Source organism: Crocodylus porosus, unplaced genomic scaffold (assembly GCF_001723895.1).
Source record: "Crocodylus porosus isolate Cpor-Errol unplaced genomic scaffold, CroPor_comp1, whole genome shotgun sequence".
NCBI lineage: Eukaryota > Metazoa > Chordata > Crocodylia > Crocodylidae > Crocodylus > Crocodylus porosus.
In genome coordinates, this window is record NW_017728931.1 from 88,569,885 (window position 1) to 88,590,156 (window position 20,272).

Consider the following 20,272-nt stretch of genomic DNA (forward strand, 5'->3'; position numbering starts at 1 on the left):
TCAAGGATGGCCTCCTTAATAAACATTTCTAAGATCTTTCCCAGGATAGAAGTCAGGCTAATGGGCCTGTATCTAAACATGGATTTAAGTTTAGATGCCTGGAAATTCAGAAATAAATGTATCACAGTTGTGAATACAAAGACAAGGGGTGTAATCCTGGAACCAGTAGGAGTTTTACCATTGACCATAGTACTACCAAGATTTCAGCCAGGTTCTACAAGTTAAATATGTGCTAAAAATAACAGTTTTACACATCAGTTAAGGTAAAATAATGTCTACTTTTTTACACATTCAGTGATTTACAGATCTGTAACTCTCATCAGAAAGTGGTACCTCATTGTGGTACCTCTTATAACTAAGGGAGCAGAACTTGTCCATGTTATAGTTGATTTACCATATATTTATCCCATTTCTGCCCCCACCCTAGAAAATGCAATCTAAACAAGTACATACCAAATTACAGCATACAAAGTAGAAAGCTGTAGGGGAAAGTTAGTAAATTAGATAATTCCCTGCTTAATCTGCAGTCTATTAGGCCCTCTCAGTCTGGGTGCAGTCTCACTCCTTTTCTCTACCTCTGCTCTGGGTCAGATGTCCAGCAGTGCAGTCCTTATTAAGATAGGTGGTTGGGTTATGTTTATGTATTTATAAAATGTGAACTGTTAGATATCAACTATTAAGAATTCAATGTTTTTCCCAATGAAATCAGTGAAAGTTTTGCCTTTGCTGGGAGCAGCATCAAGAATCCAGATGCTTATAGTTTATTCATTACATAGCACAAAACTGTTCTAAAAAACAGTTCAAATTAAAATCCTTCAGCACATGTGTAATGTAATAATACTGCCTTACAAAGGAAGGATATGTGCAGTTTGCACCAAGAGTCCATGATGGGACCTATGTTGAAAAACTCCACCCAAAGAGAAGCACTAAGACAGACTGCCTCTTTCAAGGGTTATACTCAGCATCTTCTATAAGTTTCCACTGGTTGATGTGGAAAGGGTAACTGTGACCAGTGGTTTTACTTAACTCTACCTCTGTAAGAGTGATTTAATTATTGATGTAGGTAGGGAGTAAGTAAATGCTGTTCATAGTATCAGTTCTTTGAATGGGCCATGCAGAATGACAGAAGAGACTTCTTTGGTATAACCCCCAGTGGCAAAGCAAATTACAGTCCAGCCCAAAGCACAGTTTTTGCCCTAAAGCTTGCTTAAGGAACAGTAGGAGAGATAAAGCTGAGAAATCTAAATTGTTCAAATGCACATCATGAAAATAAAAGATTTGGTTTTGAATTATGAGAGTTAAAACAAAACATTTCAGTGTGCTATGCAAAGGGCTGAAACAAATTAGACCTGCAGCTTCATTATAAAAAGAAATGTGAAGTGAAGTACTTGGCTTCATCAAAATAAAGGCAGTTGGTAAAGTAGGAGAACCTTGTGGTTTAAAAATGGATTGATGATCCATTTTTCCACTTTCTAGGAAATTAAGATGCGCAATGCTGTGTGACTTTGGATTCCAGAAGAAACATTTCTTTATAATATGATTGATGCTAAAAAATCCATTGCATATTATATATATTCCACTAGTACTTGTGGGAGATGTTTCTGTGTATTAGGGGTACAATAGAGTATACCATAATATTTGAAGAATACTCAATGTCAGTAGTGAGTTGGTACCTTATTCTAAAGCAGTGATTCTCAACCTTTTTTGTACCAGGACTCATTTGTAAACATTGGCCAGTTTTGACCCAGAAAATAGCTTAAATAGCAAGCAGCCCCCTGGCCCTGCCAGTGGCCCTTCACCCCTCAGTGTGGGGCAGAGGGTGGGTGAGTATGAGGCATGGGGGCCCCAAGCAGCCCCTTGCAGGCTGGAACTCTGCAAGGAAAAAGCAAATATCTTATGTTTTACTCCTTTAAAGGAGAATCCATTTTTAAAGTTTGTTCACAACCCCTTCATATAGTCTTGCGACCCACTTTTGGGTCATGACCCATGGGTTGAGAAACACTGTTTCTAAAGGACCTTGATTGACCTTGCACTGAGTACTCACTTTTGGGTCTTCATTTGTAAACATGCAAACAAAACTAAGTACTCTATAACTAGGACTGAGTCTTTTGCACCAGTGTAACCAAGGGTGGATCTGGGTGCTGGGGATAGAGGAGTGGTAGTTCAGTCACCACTTTGACTGTGTAGTGCACATGCAGTGAGATCTCTACCTCCAAGACTCTTACACCTTTGAGCTCTCTGCTCCATCCCCCTTTTAAAAATTCTACATCCACTGGAAACCACGTTTCCAGTGTTAGTTACAGTAAGGCAAGTTACTGTTCACATGAGGGTGACATTAGAGGTTTGCACTGTATAAATACTGAGTGGTAAGAACGGTACAAAAAATAATACAGTGGAGCTAAGGCCATAGTTTTGTGTGAGAGCCTAGTTTCATGACCTCTCTAAATCTACCAGAGAATTTGCAGACCAGATAAGGGTTCTGGGTAGAAATTTAGGTCATTTGATAATGGTTGGCAAGATGCAATGTCCTAAATATGATATTTTTTTTCAACATTTAAATTTTTTCTGTGCATAGCCAGTAAAAGGGGTAGGTAGGAAATCCATGAGATTGCCTTCCAGGATTTCCCTTCCTGAGAGAGAGAACATGCTGCAAAAGATGAGTCTAAATCTAAAACTTAAAATATGAAAAGGTAAGTATTGGTTCAGGATGTTTTGAACTCTTGCTGCTGAAGTGCTGACTTCACTGCTTATATATCAAAGTACAATTGAAAGTGGCCAGAGCAATGGTTGCATCATTGATTTTTAATTAACTAGTGAAGTATTTCAAAGTTTCTATATGCTATTTGCAAATGTCTGTCTTATATATACGTGGACAGAATAAGATTGCCCAATCTGAAGCCCATTGAAAAAAAAGAAATCGTTGAGTCTTTACTCTGGGATTTTATTTTCTTTTGAGTGTTTAGGTACCTGTCTATACTACAGCTGTTACCAAATCATGTACCTGGCTTTAAAGAGACTTTAAAAATTTAGTGTAGATGAGAAATAGCTGTCACAGGAACAGGATTCAAACTCCAGAACATTCCAAAGCATTAGACCTATTTTATCCTGATTTCACTTAGATCTCTAACTCTTGTCATAATTAGGCCAGGCCAAAGTCATAGGTGGGATCTAATTCAAGCACTTGGTCATTTCCACATAGATTTAAAAGAATTTTATTTGCAGTTGTTCCTTATACTGCACTGAGCTTTACATAATACCCCACAATTATTCTAATTGAGGCCTCTCTAGGTTTCTTCTTCCTGTTTCAGTTCTTAGTAAACTAGAACAACCTTTTCTGGGCCATTCATCAACACTTACAATGGTATTGAAATCATTAGCTATACTAAGAAGCTGCTTACGTTTCTAGTAAGTATACATTTTCTTGGAGAATTGAAAAGTGTGTTTCTGCTTATATTGCTGTAAAGGAACTAAAAAGGCAATTTTCTCATCTAAATAGGTCATACCAATGATACAAAAAAACCCAGAGAAGCTTTTAGTGGTCTTTGCTGGACCAGTCTTGCCCCAAGTACTGTATAGAGCTGTGGAATGTTGTATGAAGTATTTGGCTAAGATAAATGTTAGCTACACTTTTTAAACTATAAAGAACAGAACTATTTTTCACCTAATTAATTGCCCACATTTAAGGGTGGATACTAATTTTTCTAGTCACACTTGTTGTTAGCTGGTTAATGGTTTCAGTTCTGTTAACATTGGTGCAGACAAATCTTTTAAAACTAAAGGTGAAGTAGTTCATGGCAAGCTGGTGAATAAGAAGCAAGTTAGCATGGATAGAGCCTCCAAACCAGGCTTGTAGCTACAAAATATTAATGTGGCATCTGGAGCTCTGTGCCAAAAAATGGAATTGTTCAAAATGTTCCTGTTTCATGCAGTGCAGACAATGTTAACCCCAATCCACCAGGGCATCCAACTCTTTTTTTTTCCTCACTGTTGATGAACATATATACAAATCACATACAACAAATATATGTATTACTTTCTAGATTTACAGCACAGACGATCAAAAGCAAGAACAAATTAATGTTACCATTGTATTTTGAATACAGGGATATGCATATTGCATTTCCAGCTTTTAAGTAAAAATATTCCAAAGTATTTCCAAGCCTACTTTGAACTGGGTAGATTGTGATGCAGGAAAACCACATACTATGCCCCATACATATGTAATAAAGCTGGAAAGGGAAAGTTATACAGTTAAACACTCAGGGCAGATTTACATCCTCAGCACTTTCATAACAGCTTAACAGCTTGACTTCGCTGGGATCATACCTGATTTACAGCAGCCAACTAAGGTCAGCATTGGGATTCAATAGTCTTAGCAAATGAAAGGCAAAATAAACAAAGCAGGAAATAATTATGGTGACAGTATTTGTGTAACTAAATGGTATAGGTAGGTATGGTGCTTTCCAGGTATAAAATAAGATGAGAGCCCCCATAGGAGTTGACAATCTAATATGGCTAATAACTACAAGCTGTGCTAAAGGAAGACTTTTTATACATGCCTGAAAGGAAGAAATCATCATGGCTGAAGAAGGCTATATGTTGACCAGCCCACAGACACCTTTAAGGAAGCTCTGCCCCTGAAGTTGCCATTGAAACAAGCTTTGCTCTGTCCAGGTTAAAAAGACAATGCTGAGATAATTTGTATGGCAGCACTGAGGAGGGGGGAAGGAGGGGCAAGTATGCAGTTAATACATGAACTCCACATATCCTCCAGTCACAAAATGCTGGCCTCTGCACTGCAGTGGGCCAATTACTAAGATTTGTTGAGGTCCCAACTGTGGATGGACAGCATGATGGGGGCAGGGGCGGGCAGGTAAGGCAACTAGGAATCTGCCCTAACAATCCTATATCGTTCCCTGTCCCAAGATGTTTAATCCGGATTTGTGAGAAAGTGTATCGCTTTTTTGGATGCCAGCACTTTTTAAAGTCAGCAAAATGTGGAGTATGAGAACAGTTTGAGTCTAGAGAATTGCCTAAACTTCATTGCTTCTGTTTTGAATGTTTTGAGAGTTGGTGGCATTAACATTTTTGTTCCATTCCTTGGGATGTTGTTGGCACTCATCTGTCCAAACCACTGCCCTTGCACAAAAAGGCTTTTCATATGTTTTTAATGAAAAGACTGGGTTTCTCAGTTTCTCATAGCGACCTGTGAGACGCCTGAGGGGAGGTAAGGAAAACAGATCATAGGATTACCTGGCTGGTTTGGGACTGTTATTTTTACCTCTGCAGAGACACCACTAGCTTGGAATCTGAAAAACAGCAGTTTTAATATTAAGGACTCAGTTACATCTTGTACAGCCAGAACCACTCAGTGTTGAGGAGGACTGGCTGCAAAAGCCAGGCAGTAATGCCCATGTACCTTCTTAGTGCCCAAACAAGCATACTCTCTCTGGAGGGAGCCTGTTTAGCAGCAGTACTTACTGTACCCTAAGGCATTAGCCAATACTCAGTGCAGACCCAGTGGACAAATTCTTAGGAACGATCAACGCTATTTGCAGTTGTCTTCTGTTGCCTCCTTGTCCTCCAAGCAGTGCAGCTTTGCGGTAGGTCCTGAGAAAAAGTTTACTCTTCTACTCTTCCCCCTGGCCCTGTGCCATCTATGCAAAGACAGGTGTAGTTTAGCTCTGAAGTATTTCTAGCCTAAGGACAGTGCAAGAATATTATTTTCTTCCTACCTTTACCTCTCTGTGAAAAGCTGTCTTGGCAGTTTAAACTACCCCTATAAAATAGCAGCTAGCTTTCTGTTTAACTCTAGGCTTATTTTTGTGGTACTGCAAGGTACATTTAAATCATACACTGCATAATAACCAGGTAGATATTAGGGGTGTGAAAGTTTAAACAATCATTTAATGGATAAATGCAGTAATATTTGGTTATCTTATCTTTTATCCTTTAGCTTGGGGTGGGCGCAGTCTGGCAAGGAAGTGGGGAAGGAAAGCCAGGCAGTGTCCTAGCAGAAGGCTGGAGGGGGGAGCAAAGGCACCTAGTACTCAGGAAAACAGCAGCCTCATGGTAACTCATCAATTAAGCAATTAGCTGTTCTTTCACAAATGCTTTCTCCCTGCCAGTTCAGGGCTTTACCTGGGTTATGTGGCTGGTTGGGATTGACTCCTCGCCCCCTCCCCTTAGTCAAAGGGCTCCAGGAGCAGCTCCCAGCAGCAGCTGTGTGGGAGCTGCTGTGTTAACTGTTAATCCTTAAGCAGATATAATTAGAGGAGGTTAAATGAATATGTTTTAAACCAATATTTACATCCCTAGTAAATTAACTGTCTTGGAGTAACCACATACAAAAGAGAACAATGTGCAGTGCCTGAAATATGCTCTGTTCTAGTAGAGATGGAGCACTGAGCAAATAGTTTTGCACTTGACCCACAGGCCTGACTTGTTCCTGGACGTGCTGGCAAATGTCCGGCACTTGTCAACTTGGTGTTGATTCCTGTCTTAACTCTAGACTCTTTCTGAAGGTCAGCACTGTCAGCTCGGGGGGGCCACATCATGGATACCCCATCACTACAGCACAGGAACGAGATCAGGAAGGGAACTGTAATCCCAATGCAGGTAGCAACATATTGCTTCTGTCTCAGCTCTTTTCATTGCAAGGTCAGGCACTAGACTTGGCAATGATTGCCTACTGAGAAATGTGCAGATGAACTTACTGGGGTGTCTCCCTGCAGTACCTCTCACAACCTTGGACTTCAATATTTTTGAGAGCAGCCATGGGAGTATAAGTCCCAGAGAGGACTTATGAGGTATACCTATAGCATGAAACCTTAGTATGAGGCTAGGACTAGCAGTGATATTAATACAAGGCAAAGGACTACACCTGTTAAAGCCAGCTTTCAGGCTGAGAGTTCACTGCATTCTGTCCAAAAGTGGGCAGAGCCACTTGTGCAGTTCTCCCCCCTGGTCCCCAGAGGCAGTGGCACACCAGGAACCAAAGTGTGCAGGCGGGCTTCCATTGGAAATACTCTAAATCCTGATTCAGTTCGGAGTGCTTCAGTACCATGCAGATCTGTAGCCCACCACCTAATCTTTATTCAGCTTTCAGAGAGCATTAAACACCTCCCCCACTTACTTGTCTAGCTCACCACTGCTATCACTACTTACATGGTAAGACATTTTTATTTTGGTTTTATTCAAGACTCGTGGAGTATGGAAACACTCTGTGCCTGTTAAGTATGTTGTGAAGGCCCAGATTCTCATCTATACAGACCTCCTTTCTAGTACTATAATAGCATAAAGGATTATATAGAGTATATATGACATTTATATTCACTTTAGGAACTCTGTACTTGCAAAAGAATATAAAAGAGGCTTAGGCTAAATGAAAGTATTATCCCATAGATTAAAAAGAAATGCAGTGACAAAAGATCTCAATTGTTATAACATTTATTTTTCCATTCTCTTTTAGGGTGCTTTTGATTTCAGTGACATTGCTGTCTATTTATTCAATAAATCTCCTGTTGATATGTGCAAAGGAAACAGGTAACTTGAAAGGATGTATATCAATGTAGCAGGATTATAGAGAACATAAAATAAAAATTGTTCAGAAGAGTTTAAAACACTTTCCCCCCCATCAGTTTGATGACACTGTAGAAACATAGACAGATTCTAAGCCATAGTTACTCAGGATTTATACCAGTGACAGAGGGCAAAGCCTGGCCTATTGCTATAAAGCAGAAAAATGATGCAGTTGAACCTACCCAAGCTATAGTGAGGTAGAAGGAAAGCCATGGGTTATCCATTAGAATATGTAGGTTGTAATTCAAAGTACAATGAGTTCATGTTTATCCTGAGGCTTATCTGGAAATGAAATGGCATCACTAGAACAATGGTGTTGCTGTTGTATCCAGAGTAAAACTGTACACAGGGAAGAAGGAGCAGTCCTTGCATGCAGTCCATCACACATGCATGCATGCACATACACACACGCATATTATTCTAATGTTAAGTGCCTCATTGATCATAGGCCAAGAATATCTGTTTTAAGATAACCTGTAGGCCCAGAATTAAAAAAAATACCCCTGCATAAGAATGCTTACACATTTGAACCTCCAAGACAGAGCACATCTACACCAGAGTAACTTACATTTTGTACACTGATGTGAATTACTCTAGGTTTAAGAACAGACAGACTAGTTCATGCTGAAGTATCTTTATACCACAGTAGAATGATCTAGGCTGCATGTGATGTGTATGCTCTCCATTTACTGTAGGCTAAAGGCAGCTCATACTTGTGTAAATGTGTTCTATGTTCACATCCTAGATCGCTACTATTGCTGCAGCAGTCAAAGTAGATGTGTACTAGATGCATACATATATGTAGCCTTTCAACCCTAAAAAAATCTTGAGCCTTGATTCTAGGCTGCGCTGAGTTAAATTCAAACTCAAACAGATTTGGGGTTTTGTTCCTGCAAGTTTCAAAGAGAAAATGTCAGCTAAGCGGAGGTGTGAGAGGTCTGAACAGCATGGCAGCTTTTTGAGACAATCCTTGGAGTTTGACATCCGACGTTTCTCTTCTGGTCTTGCTGCATTCTAATCCATGTTCATTGTGCTAAGGTTTTTGCATCAGTCCAAACCACAGCTATAAGAGAAAAATGATAAATTTTACCAGAATAGCCTGTCTAACTCACTTCTTGTTGAGTTAGACAGGCTTTAAACAAGTTTTAATTATAGTTATCAATATTCCCTTTTTTTCATAGGAAGCATAAAAAAGTGAGGATTCATAAGTAAGTATATGATCTTAAGGAAATATAAATATTTATTAATTCATTCTGGCCTCACTGAATTCATATAAATCAGTTAATGGAATTAAAGCATTGCTCTCTCACTTGTGTGCCAGAGTGCAGATCCCTGCTGTTTTGCATTTTATCTTCAGTTACAGCTCTATATTATTCTTATTGAGGGAGAAAACTTAAGATCAGAATGCCTGTACTGTAAATGTCACAAGACTGTAGGTGGACTGTTATATTAAATGGCGATAATAGCCCCATTATGAGCTTCAACTCATATGGCTACCAATCACTTCCTGTGACGTTTAAAAAGATGAGGATATTTTCAAATAAGTATCCTTCACGCCTATTTGTTATAGAACAGACACATTTGCGTGTCAACAGAAGGAATAACAACATAGATAAGCAGTTAGTTGAAGAGAAATCTTAACAGTTTTGACATCATAGTTCCTTGTCATCACTGGCTTTTAATTTCTCCTTCATTTCTTTTAACCTAGGTTGCATGGTGTATGAAAAGCTGGGTGAGCAGGTCTTTGGCATTCCAGGAAAAATTATTGTTTTTGGATCCACTTCTCTCCAGAACATTGGAGGTAAATGGAGGGTTATAACCCACAAAAGTAAACCTTAAGGAATGGAGATATATATGTGGCTTTTATGTGGCCCTTCAATGTTGTATTCTCCCAGGATGTAAGCAAGATGTGGCATTTCTCCCAGGATAAGGCCTTTTTCCTGGGATCCTACAGAGGTACCTATCCATTGTCCCACTTCAAGTGACTGCAAAGTATGCAAGTTAAAATGTACTAACACGTTTTCCCAGGACAGTGCTGTGTACATCTGTACATTAATCTGGCTTATTCAAATTAATTTCTGGTCAAACCTGTCAGCCCGCATACTCTTCCTGGCCACTTGGGATTACCTGCTGGAAGAGCAATATAGCAGTGCACAGGCAATCCAGGAAGTTGTTGGAGATGCCAGCTAGGGGCCATTCTATTTTTGACCTGCTGTTCACAAACGGAATAATTGCTGGGGAATGTAGTAGTGGATAGCAACTTGGGCAGCAGCAACCACAAAATAATCAATTGAGTTCAGGATCCTGAGGAAGGAAGGAGAGCAGCAGAATAAGGACTCTGGACTTCAGAAAAGCAGACTTTGACTCACTCAGGGAACTCATAGGCAGGATCCCCTGAGAAGCCATTCTGAAAGGGAGAGGAGTCCAGGAGAATTGGCTGTACTTTAAAGAAACCTTATGAAGGGCTCAGGAACAAATCAGCCTGATGTGTAGGAAGAACAGCAAGTATGGGCAGAAGATCAGCTTGGCTTACCAGGGAACTCTGCAATAAGCTAAAATACAGAAAGGAAGCTTAGAAGAAGTGGAAACTTGGACAGACAACTAAGGAGGAATATAAACCTATTTCTTGGGCATGCAGGGTTGAAATCAGGAAGGCCAAAGCACAACTGGAGTTGCAGCTAGCAAGGGACATGAAGGGTTATAGGAAGGATTTCTACAAGAATGTCAGCAACAAGAGGAGGATCAGGGAAAGTGTGGGTCCCTTACTAAAATGGGGGAGGCAACCTAGTAACAAAGGATGCAAAAAAGGCTGTAGTACTCAATGGGCACGTCTACACATGCCCTCCACAGCACAGTTGTTAGTGCGCCATCTTCTAGTACTTGCTTTACGATTGCAATGGTCTCAAGTTGCAACAAGATAAGTTTAGGTTAGATATTAGGAAGAATTTTAGGAAGTAACATTACTGTGCCATCCTGGTGGTGCACAGTTATTTTTAGGAGCTACATCAGTGTAACAACATGCTATAGTGAGGTAGCTCGTTACTATGGTGACATAGCACTGGCATCACAGTTTGTGCCCAGTAACGTAACACGATATGTAGACACACCCAATGTTTTTTTCACCTCGGTCTTCAAAGGCAAGGTCGACTGCCAGTCTACTGCAGCAGTTTGGGGAGGAGATGAGCAGCCAGCAGTAGCAAAACAATAGGTATGGGGGTGTTTAGAAAAGTTGGATGTGTATGGGTCCTAGGGGCCAGAAGAGATGCATTCGAGGATGCTGAGGGATTTGGCCAGTGTAATTGCAGAGCTGCTGGCCATCATCTTTGAAAACTCATGGCAACCAGGAGAGGTCACAGATGTTTGGAAAAGGGCAAATATAGTGTCCATCTTTAAGAAAGGAAAGGAGGAGGATCTGGGGACCTAGAAACTGGTCAGCCTCACTTCAGCCTCTGGAAAAATCATGGATCAGGTCCTGAAGAAATCCATTTCTAAGCACTTGGAGAAGAAAGAGGGGATTAGGAACAGTTGGCCTGGCTTCACCAAGGCCAGGTCATGCCTGACCAACCTGATTGCCTTCTATGATGAGCTGACTGGCTTTGTGGATGCAGAGAGACTGGTGGACATGATATACTTTGACTTTAGCAAGGCTTTTGATATGGTCTCCTACAACAGTCCTGCAAGCAGGCTAAGGAGGTTCGGGTTGAATGAATGGACTGTAAGGTAGATAGAAAACTGGCTGGATCATAGGGCTAAGGGGGAAATAGTCAATTGCTCAATGTCTAGTTGGCAGCCAGTATCAAATGGAGTGTTCCAGAGGTTGATCCTAGGGCTGGTTTTATTCAGTATTTTCATCAATGATCTGGAAAATGGGAAAGTTCGCCCTCAGCAAATTTTCAGATGACACCAAGCTGGGGGAGTAGTAGATACCCTGGATGGTAGGACTAGGATTCAGTACTTTAGAATCCATAAGAATTCCATATCTTGAATCATCTTGCAAAATACATAGGGTTGGCATGAGATGAAGGGATCAAGTACCCTTCTGTGTACTCATGCCATATGATGCTGTTCGTTTTCTAACACAAACTGTTTTTTGCAGCAATGCTCAGCTATCTTTTCATAGTAAAAATTGAACTGCCCTCTGCCTTAAAGTTTCTAATGGGAGAAGAAGAAACATTTTGGTAAGTTAAATTCTATTTTGCTACTTGGCTTTAGAGTTTAAACCTCATGTAGATAAGTCAGAGGATGAGTTTATAAAAGCACTAATTACTGGGTATCCCTGATCCTTCTGTGGGATTATAAAAAGGAAGGAAGATGGGGAAAAAAGAAAGAGAAATTCAGTCATGAGCCTTGACTAATTGCTTCTTTTACACTAGGTTTTTCAGAAGAATGATTTATACCACATTCTTGTCTTAGGACCTGATCCTGCAAAATATCAAGCAGAACTTAGAGCAGAGGTGGGCAAAATCCGGCCTGGGGGCCCCTAAAAAATTTAGAAAATTATTATTAATCTGCCCTGGGCTGCCTGTCATGCAGCGCTCGATGGCTTGCCAAAGCTCAGTAAGTGGCTGTCTGCCCAAAATTATTGCCCACCCCTGACTTAGAGGCACTGAAGACCTTTGGCACCTATTGAAATCAATAAGGGTTGAAAGTACTCAGCATCTCTGGGAGTTCTGAACACCTTAAATCATTTACTATGATGTAGAGTACTACAGTAATAAACGATGATGTTACCTAGCCTGGGTTTGTGTCACTTGTTTCTACTGATGGATGATATTTACCAACTTCTTAAACCAAAGTGGGGTATCATTTCTTTCCATCAGTATGTGTCCTTTGTACCAGGTTCAATGATGACCTGTAATTTAGCAAAAAGAGTCTTCTCCCTGGAGATGTATAATGTTAGACTAGACAGTACACAAGTATGTTATAGGAAATATTCCCCCATTTTGAGCTTTCCCAATCGCCATTAGGATCCCTGGGTGCATCCTGTGCTGCTGTTCCTGAGCCTGTTGGAAGCCCAGGTCTTGAGTCAAGTGCCAGATATCCTTATTGTCTCAGTTCGAAGGTTGATAAAACTCACAGTGGGAGTGGCTGTGCAGGGCTTATTTCCTCAGTAGCATGATTGAACCACTGTTTTGCAGACATTCCCTATCTCTCTCCCCATCAAGCAGTATTTTCATGTGTTAGCAGGATGGCTTATGTCTAATGCTTGCCGATATTGTTTCAGCCTTCCAGTCCTGCCACAGCTTCTACCAGTGGCACCAACATTTTGTTCAGTGACTGAAAATCTGTTGTAGTTCTGATTCAAAACAGTGCCACATTTTAAGAAATGCATAGTAAAATACTTAATTGATGCCACATGTAGCCAGTGCCCTGAGAAGTTCAGGGATTGGTGCTGCCTAGCCTTTGCACCTAGTTAAATTTGCAGCATAAACAGAGCCAGAAATAATTTTGTAATTACTGAACTAAGAATAACTACTGAACTAAAAATGGTTAATTCAGTGTAAAGAGAAAGTGGTGATGTATAAGAGGACATTTCACTGTACCTTTGAAATATTTTACAGTGCATGGTACCTGGATGGGAGAGTTCTTGTTGTAGCTGTGACATTTGGTATAATCCTCCCCTTGTGTTTGCTTAAGAATTTAGGTAAGAATACAGGTATTATCAATGTTATAAAATGAAGGTATCCAGCCATTGCTCTAGTAAGGGTAACATTGGCAATTCCATCATAATGGAATAGTCTGCCACCCTGTCGTGATCCAGAGAATCATGATGCCCCAAGGATAAGCCCTGTGTTGGGCATCCTGGAACAAGCCAAACTACATTAAATTTATCATAACAAATGAACTTAGTATAGAACCGTATCCAAAATAATGTGTTGTTATCTTTTGTACTTGACTGTAGGAATAGGTTACTAATTTTATGGTCAAGTAGATGTTAGTTGCATAAAGTAAATTGACATTACATAGTGCTTATAAAATATTTAAACAAATTGCAAAGTAATTGACAAATATTTTATCTAAATTTCTGTCAAAATTCAAAATTTTAATCAATGGTTAATGTATATGTAACATGTATATATGGATATGTATATTACTGCTATATTACTGTTATATACATAGGCCCAGATTTTCAAAGGTATTTAGGTTCCTAAAGTTGCTGACAGGTACCTCATAGATTTTTTTTTTTCTTCAAAAAGTGCCTATAGAGACACTGAAATTTCACTGGAATTAAAATTGAAATCTTTTGGATAATCTATCCCATGGTAAATTTTAATATTTATGCACATCATGATTTCATATCTGTTGTGAGGGCAGTCCCCTATTATTAAGATTGCATCTGTTATGAAAATCCCTTTAAAAAATAAAAAAAACTAAAAAGTGATCCAAGAGAAGGCTGGGAAGGAAAATGAACATGAGCCAAAAAAAATTGGAAAAAAGCTCTAATTTGTCTTGAATCTAGTAGCTTTGTGAAATGACAGATACACATTTTTATATGATCCATAAATTCAACACAGAATATAATGGATGAAATATATAATGTGGAATAACTTCAACTATGGTGTGAAGTAATAAGCTATAAAAAAAAATAAAAGAAAAACACAAATCTGACAAGTGAACTAGTTCTTGATTATATTTATTGTGAATTTCTTGTAGGTTATCTTGGATATACAAGTGGATTTTCCCTAAGTTGCATGATTTTTTTCCTTGTCGTGGTAAGTTCTACTTGTTGTCTTGGTTGGGTTAACATTGCCCCTACAGCATTTCCAAGATTAATCATTTGGTTTGATTTTAATACCTTTTTACAAGTAACTGCCATTCTATTCCAGGTTATCTATAAGAAGTTTCAAATACTCTGTCCCATAATGGAGACAAATACAACAACAATTATCCCATCAAATTTTAGCTCAGCACCTGAGTATGGGTGTAAGCCAAAGTATGCTATCCTTAATTCCAAGGTATGTTTCTTCTTATGATACTATTTTTAAAATTCAAATCATTTATGAGGTGACAGTCCATGTTCCAAGTCAATTAAACATATCATTTAAGACCAGATTCTCCTTGGCCCTTCTGTAGATGGGTAGTAATGGGGTAGCTATAGAGACCCAGCTTATGTAATCACCATGTTTTAATTTTATTTTCTGAGGGGGTGCACTTTTTCCCGTCTGTGTACCAAATGACAGCTCAGGTGATTGCAACCAGGCTGAGGCATGCTGCTCCAGGAGATATTTGTCTCCCTGAAATAGCATGCTTCGCAGTACACCCGCTAAAAGAATAATCCTCTAAACTGCTTCAGCCCATGGTACAAGCCTAAGAAAACAAACCTTATGATGAAAGGCTGAGAGCTATGGGACTTTTCAGCCTGGAAAAGCACAGGCTCAGGGGTGATCTGGTGGCCACCTATAAGTTTATCGGGGCGCTTACGAGGATCTGGGGGAATGTCTGTTCACCAGAGCGCCCCAAGGGATGACAAGATCGAATGCTCACAAATTCCTTCATGACCGTTTCAGGCTGGACATAAGGAAGAACGTCTTTACTGTCCAAGCCCCCAAGGTCTGGAATAGACTGCCGCCAGAGGTGGTTCAAGCACCCACTTTGATCCCCTTCAACAGACATTTGGATGTTTATCTTGCTGGGATCCTATGACCCCTGCTGACTTCCTGCCCTTCGGGCAGGGGGCTGGACTTGATCTTCCAAGGTCCCTTCCAGCCCTAATGTCTATGAAGTCTATCACCCTTGGGTTTCTCTGAGCATTAGAGTGGACATTGTAGTTTGCATCCTAAAAATTAATATATATTTTGAATCTTCAATAGCATTTTTATAGCTCAAGATATATATTGAAGAGGAGCCCTCTTTCCACCTGATGAAGGTCAAGAATGTTTTTCTAGTCATGCAAAAAGAAGAAAAGAGAAGCAAGCCCCAGAAAATCCTTCAGTTTGTCCCTCGTGTGTAGCAGTCAGGGGGACACCAGGACAATCAGTTCATATCTAGTAAAAGAACATATGCAAAAGGAGCAGCAAAATAAGCAACCCTGCTAATATGGAGGAAGAACCTAGTGACATCTTTCTACCTATTTTCTGAATCTTGTTTGAATTCAGTTGTATACAAGAAAACAAACTATAAGGGACCAAATAAACTCAATACCTGTCAGCTCCCATGGAGAAAACGCTAAGCACTTTTGTGAATCTGTAGCCATAAAACTACATATTGAATGGTCCCATTCTTTTGGCCAAGGAGAGCTGGGCATGAGTCCTGTCAAAGCCCTTTCATGCTCATCCTTTGTCAGGCACAGGGAGTTGATTGATAGCAAGATAACGGGCTCTTTCTCCTCAAGAATTGATGGGCTGCCTCCACACTACCCCCAGTCTTTTGTTGACTTAGATGAGGGACTGAAGACGGTACCTAAAGCTGGATTCTCCACCTGGTCTTTAAGGCAAACATGGAGCCATACTTACGTGAGCTCCACATTCAGGTCTCCACCTTTAATACTCTAGCACCAGCACAGCTTTTCTTGGTAAAGCCCCATTTTACACCAATTCAGAGCCTCCACACTAGGGGGTTACACAAGTATTGTTATGTTGATGTCATTGCAGCAATTAAAAGAAAACTACCTGTAAAGACATGGAAGCCAGTGGAAGCTGTTCAGTTCTGCTTCACACTTTTCCTCCTGTGGTATCAAATCAAAATTAATTGTTCTCCTTGTAGCATGTAATTTTGCATCTTTTACGCAGGAATGTGTCATGATGTTAATCAGGGATGAGAGAGTTCCATTACAGGGAAGAAATCTGGTGGTAGAGACAGCTGCACAATTGTCATGTATGACTGACTCAGCAGCCTTTGCATGAGAAATACAGTTTGTCTTCTTATTGGTGAAAATGTGTTCTTGATGTCTTGTTAAATACACATTAATCAACAGGTTACATTCTCTGTATTCAGTTGAAAGATGCAGCCTCAGCTGAGGTAATTAAAACACTGATAATTTTTTTTGGCGTTGGGAAAGATATGCATGTTTCTTAATTGTTTTTTTCTTCTGTTGTGTTTAAACAGACTGTTTATGCTTTGCCCACCATTGCTTTTGCATTTGTGTGCCACCCATCCGTCCTTCCGATTTACAGCGAACTTAAAGAGTAAGATTTTTTTTTATTGCTTAATTGTTTTGAATAGTTTTGCATGGAAAATGTTAGCGAAGAGTTGCTGTGCATTATATAATTCAGAAGAGAGGTACTTTAATAAAATAAAAAGTAAACAAAGAAGGACTCCTGTAACTTTTGGAATTTATCTTTTCCAAAGCATGATATTACTGGGGTTTTCTGTGGTGTACATGGCTACTTCTGAAATTAAACAGTGCAAATTATTACAGCTTGCACAGGACTCTTGTATTCTAAAGCTGTTGGTTCTGATGGAGCTAAAAGTCCATTGCAAAAAACATATCATGTTGTTTTTGCCTACACTCGAAAAGATTTGCTATTATAACTACACCCTCCCAGCAAAGGCTTGGTTTCTGCCAAAGAAGGACATTTTTGTCAGTGTAACTACCTTTCCACAGGGACTTCTGCTAACATAGATATGTTAACTGGACACATGAATTCTTCCTCACTCTTAACGAATATAGCTATGCCAGCCAAACTTTCACTAGGGCTAGGTAGCCAAGGATCATGGAGCAGCAACTTTAGAAATATTTGAAATGCTTTCTCCTGGTATGAGTTTCCTCTCCTGTATTCCTGATCCTTAAATGGAATTACAGCTCCAAGCTGCCCCTTACTGTGCTGCTCAGAGGAGTAGTATAAGGAGGCACTGGCATACCTAGAGCAGGGCACCAGGCCTAGGCACTGATTTAGAGGGTCTACCAGCAGAATCCCTCCCTGGCTCTCTGACACTTGACAGTATCTCTGCTTGAAATGCCAAAATTGCTAGTTACACCTTGTAACAGGAAGCCCGAGGCCCCTGCTACTTTAAAGGGAGCTAGCTGCACTGCAGCAAACAAAGGGCAGGCAGCCCAGAAGTAAAGGCTGTAAGCAGCTAGGTGAAGCTGCAGCAGAGGAGAGCAGGTGGCTTTTAAGCAAAAGTGAAAATACTTGTATGTGACTGGGGAGCCACATGACAGGAAGGGGTAGAGCTTTGGTTTGCCTAACCCAGTGCCTGAGACCAAGTGGACAGTGTGGTCCTGCATGCTGCAGGGAGAGGAGCTCCTGAGGGAGATGGCTGCTGGAGGCAGACTGGCAGGTAGCTAAGCTGCTCCATAAAGATGGAAGGAGAGACCTAAAGGGGACTTACAGCTTGCAGGCAGACAGTAACCCAAAGTGGGGTGGATGTTAGTTGTGCAGCGACTTGCTGGTATTTGTGTTGTGATTAGGCTTGGAGTCAAAGGACCAGGTGGTGGCTGTAGGGAGGACAGAGGCCATGGAGGGGTGCCTATTGGGGCAGTCTGTGACAGCAGCCTAACTTGGAGTCAGGGACCCAGATGGCTGAGGGCTGAGAACTGGGGCAGAGCCACAACAGCTGTGCTGGTGTCAGGGGCTGGATGAGTTAAGCCAAGACTGGGAGGGTTATGGCCACAGGGAGTGAAAGCAGTCTGTCCTGGGATTGGGGACCCAGAAGGCTGAGGACTGGTGTGGGGGCAACAGCCACCTGCTGTGGCCAGGGGCCCTGAGGGCTGGAGGAGCTAGGCCAAGGCTGGGAGGGCTAAGGCCACATGTAGTGAAGGCAACCTAACTTGGAATCAGGGACCCAGAGGGCTGAGGGATCACTCTGGGACCCTTGAGGCAGCCTCCTGAAACCCTACAAGTTACATCAAGGAGTGGCAGGCAAGGTAAAAATGGAGGGTACCCCAAGGAGCTTGAGTGGGGCAGGAGTTGCTGGGCCACCAGGGGATGTCATGGCCACCCCTGTGTTCTGCTACACACCTCTGACAGGACAGCTGTTAGCTTCTGTTGACTTAAAACCCTAGTAAGATTGGAAGGCATTTTTCTCATTCAGTATGGCTAGTCGGGGGGAACTCTGTTTTAAATGAAGATGTATTCAGGAGTCTTAGCAGTGTTATTGAGTGTGTTTTGACACAGGTTTGATGCTTTTTTAACAGTTATTTCAATACAGTTCAAATGTTCCTTATGGATTTTTTTTCTTTTTCCAGCCGCTCGCAGAAAAAAATGCAGATGGTTTCAAACATCTCCTTTTTTGCCATGTTCATTATGTACTTTCTGACCGCCATTTTTGGCTATTTGACTTTTTATGGTAAGTAAGCAACTTTTATAGTATCAAAATAAAAAATACTCCGTATGAAATAAGTAGTGTATCCTACCTCAGAAAGGAGATTTACACTCATTCACCTTACTGGACTCTTCCATTCAATTTTTGTAAATGTTTTATTAACATATTAATCTTGGTGTTTTGAATGGATACAGAGTGTAGCTGCAAGGAGCATTGACAAATATATCCTCAAGAGTGAGAGAGAGGAGAGATCAGGAAGAAGTATAATGTAAATTAGTTTTGCTTGAGGAGCTGGCGATCAGCAGTGTGATGTTAAGACTTCCAAAACTGAAATGCTAGTTTGAATTTAACTCGGGTCAGTAATGACCTAAAGCTAGTAAGTCATTTGACTGGCTGTTAAGTTTTCTGTGTGAAATTAGAATGAGCATACTTCAAGGCGAATAGTCATTAAAATCACTCCCAAAGCTGTTGGCAGCTTTATTACCACTTTTAGCATAAAGGTAAAGAACTGAATGTTTTCAAAAACTGAGCTGCTTCTCGCCCTCTGAAGAGTTCCTCTCTTCAGGTCTTGGTTAAATAAATAGGCAGTGTAGTCTTAGGAATTTTGCAGTTCTCCTGTTGAAAATAGTTTTGTGGGTAAAGGTAGGATACTTCTTTGTACAGGACTTTCAACCTAGCTTCTTTTAGGAATGCTAATTCACTTTGTAAAAATATTTAAGAGTCACACATCGTGTCTGTTTTCCCGTTCAAAAGGATTATGCAAAATAATAATAAAAAAATAAAAATTAGATACAGCATCACTCTTGCAACAGGAACAGATCCTGTGTTCCAGTACAGTTTAAATCTTGAATTTTAGAACACATGCACATCATGGGCCATTAGGTCAGGAAGAGGGATATTGTAGCTCTGACATCTGACTTCTCCGTGAAGGGTTAGCAAAGTCACAAGACGTTTTTTTTAAACCCTATTTCCAACTACCCATCAGAGCAGCACTCTTTTTTTTTATGGGCCTCAGATCCTAGGAGGAACAAAAAGCAAATTTGAAATTTGACATTTTGGTCGTAGGTCACCAAAAGTTTTTCTGTCTGTCATCCTCTAAAGAACATATTAATTTCTACCATCAGGCTGTCATAGTGGGTATGAGGCCTCCAATTTTCAGAAATTTACGTAATTTGAGGTGTCCAATTCTGTTTAATGGAGGAAATTGATGAAGCCAAGTGCATATGCTGCAGGAGCCAACATTGATAGCCATTCTCCAACAGCTGGGCTGCTGCTAACCAGTAAGTTTTCATAGAAAATTAAACATTTGTTGAAGCTATGGGTCCAAATGTACCCTCCTGCAGAAGTGGCACAGTGAGCCAGGTTCTCAGCTGGTATAAATCAGTACTATTTAGGCAATGTTGGACCCCTGCTAAACCAGATGGGGCAACTGACAACTGACGCCCAGGAAAAAGCCAACCTATTAAATAGGTACTTTGCGTCAGTC

The 20,272-nt window shown here is 40.5% G+C and overlaps 1 protein-coding gene across 1 annotated transcript in view; it reads left to right on the plus strand.

Moving 5' to 3' along the window:
• Window positions 1-20,272, plus strand: part of SLC38A1 (solute carrier family 38 member 1) — a 45,904-nt gene that overhangs the window by 17,411 nt on the left and 8,221 nt on the right. Inside the window, exons 5-12 of the mRNA XM_019543338.1 lie at window positions 7,472-7,545; window positions 9,290-9,382; window positions 11,678-11,759; window positions 13,143-13,225; window positions 14,236-14,294; window positions 14,409-14,537; window positions 16,627-16,706; window positions 18,710-18,810. Coding sequence (XP_019398883.1) covers window positions 7,472-7,545; window positions 9,290-9,382; window positions 11,678-11,759; window positions 13,143-13,225; window positions 14,236-14,294; window positions 14,409-14,537; window positions 16,627-16,706; window positions 18,710-18,810 — 701 coding nt within the window. The remainder of the gene's footprint in view (window positions 1-7,471; window positions 7,546-9,289; window positions 9,383-11,677; window positions 11,760-13,142; window positions 13,226-14,235; window positions 14,295-14,408; window positions 14,538-16,626; window positions 16,707-18,709; window positions 18,811-20,272) is intronic.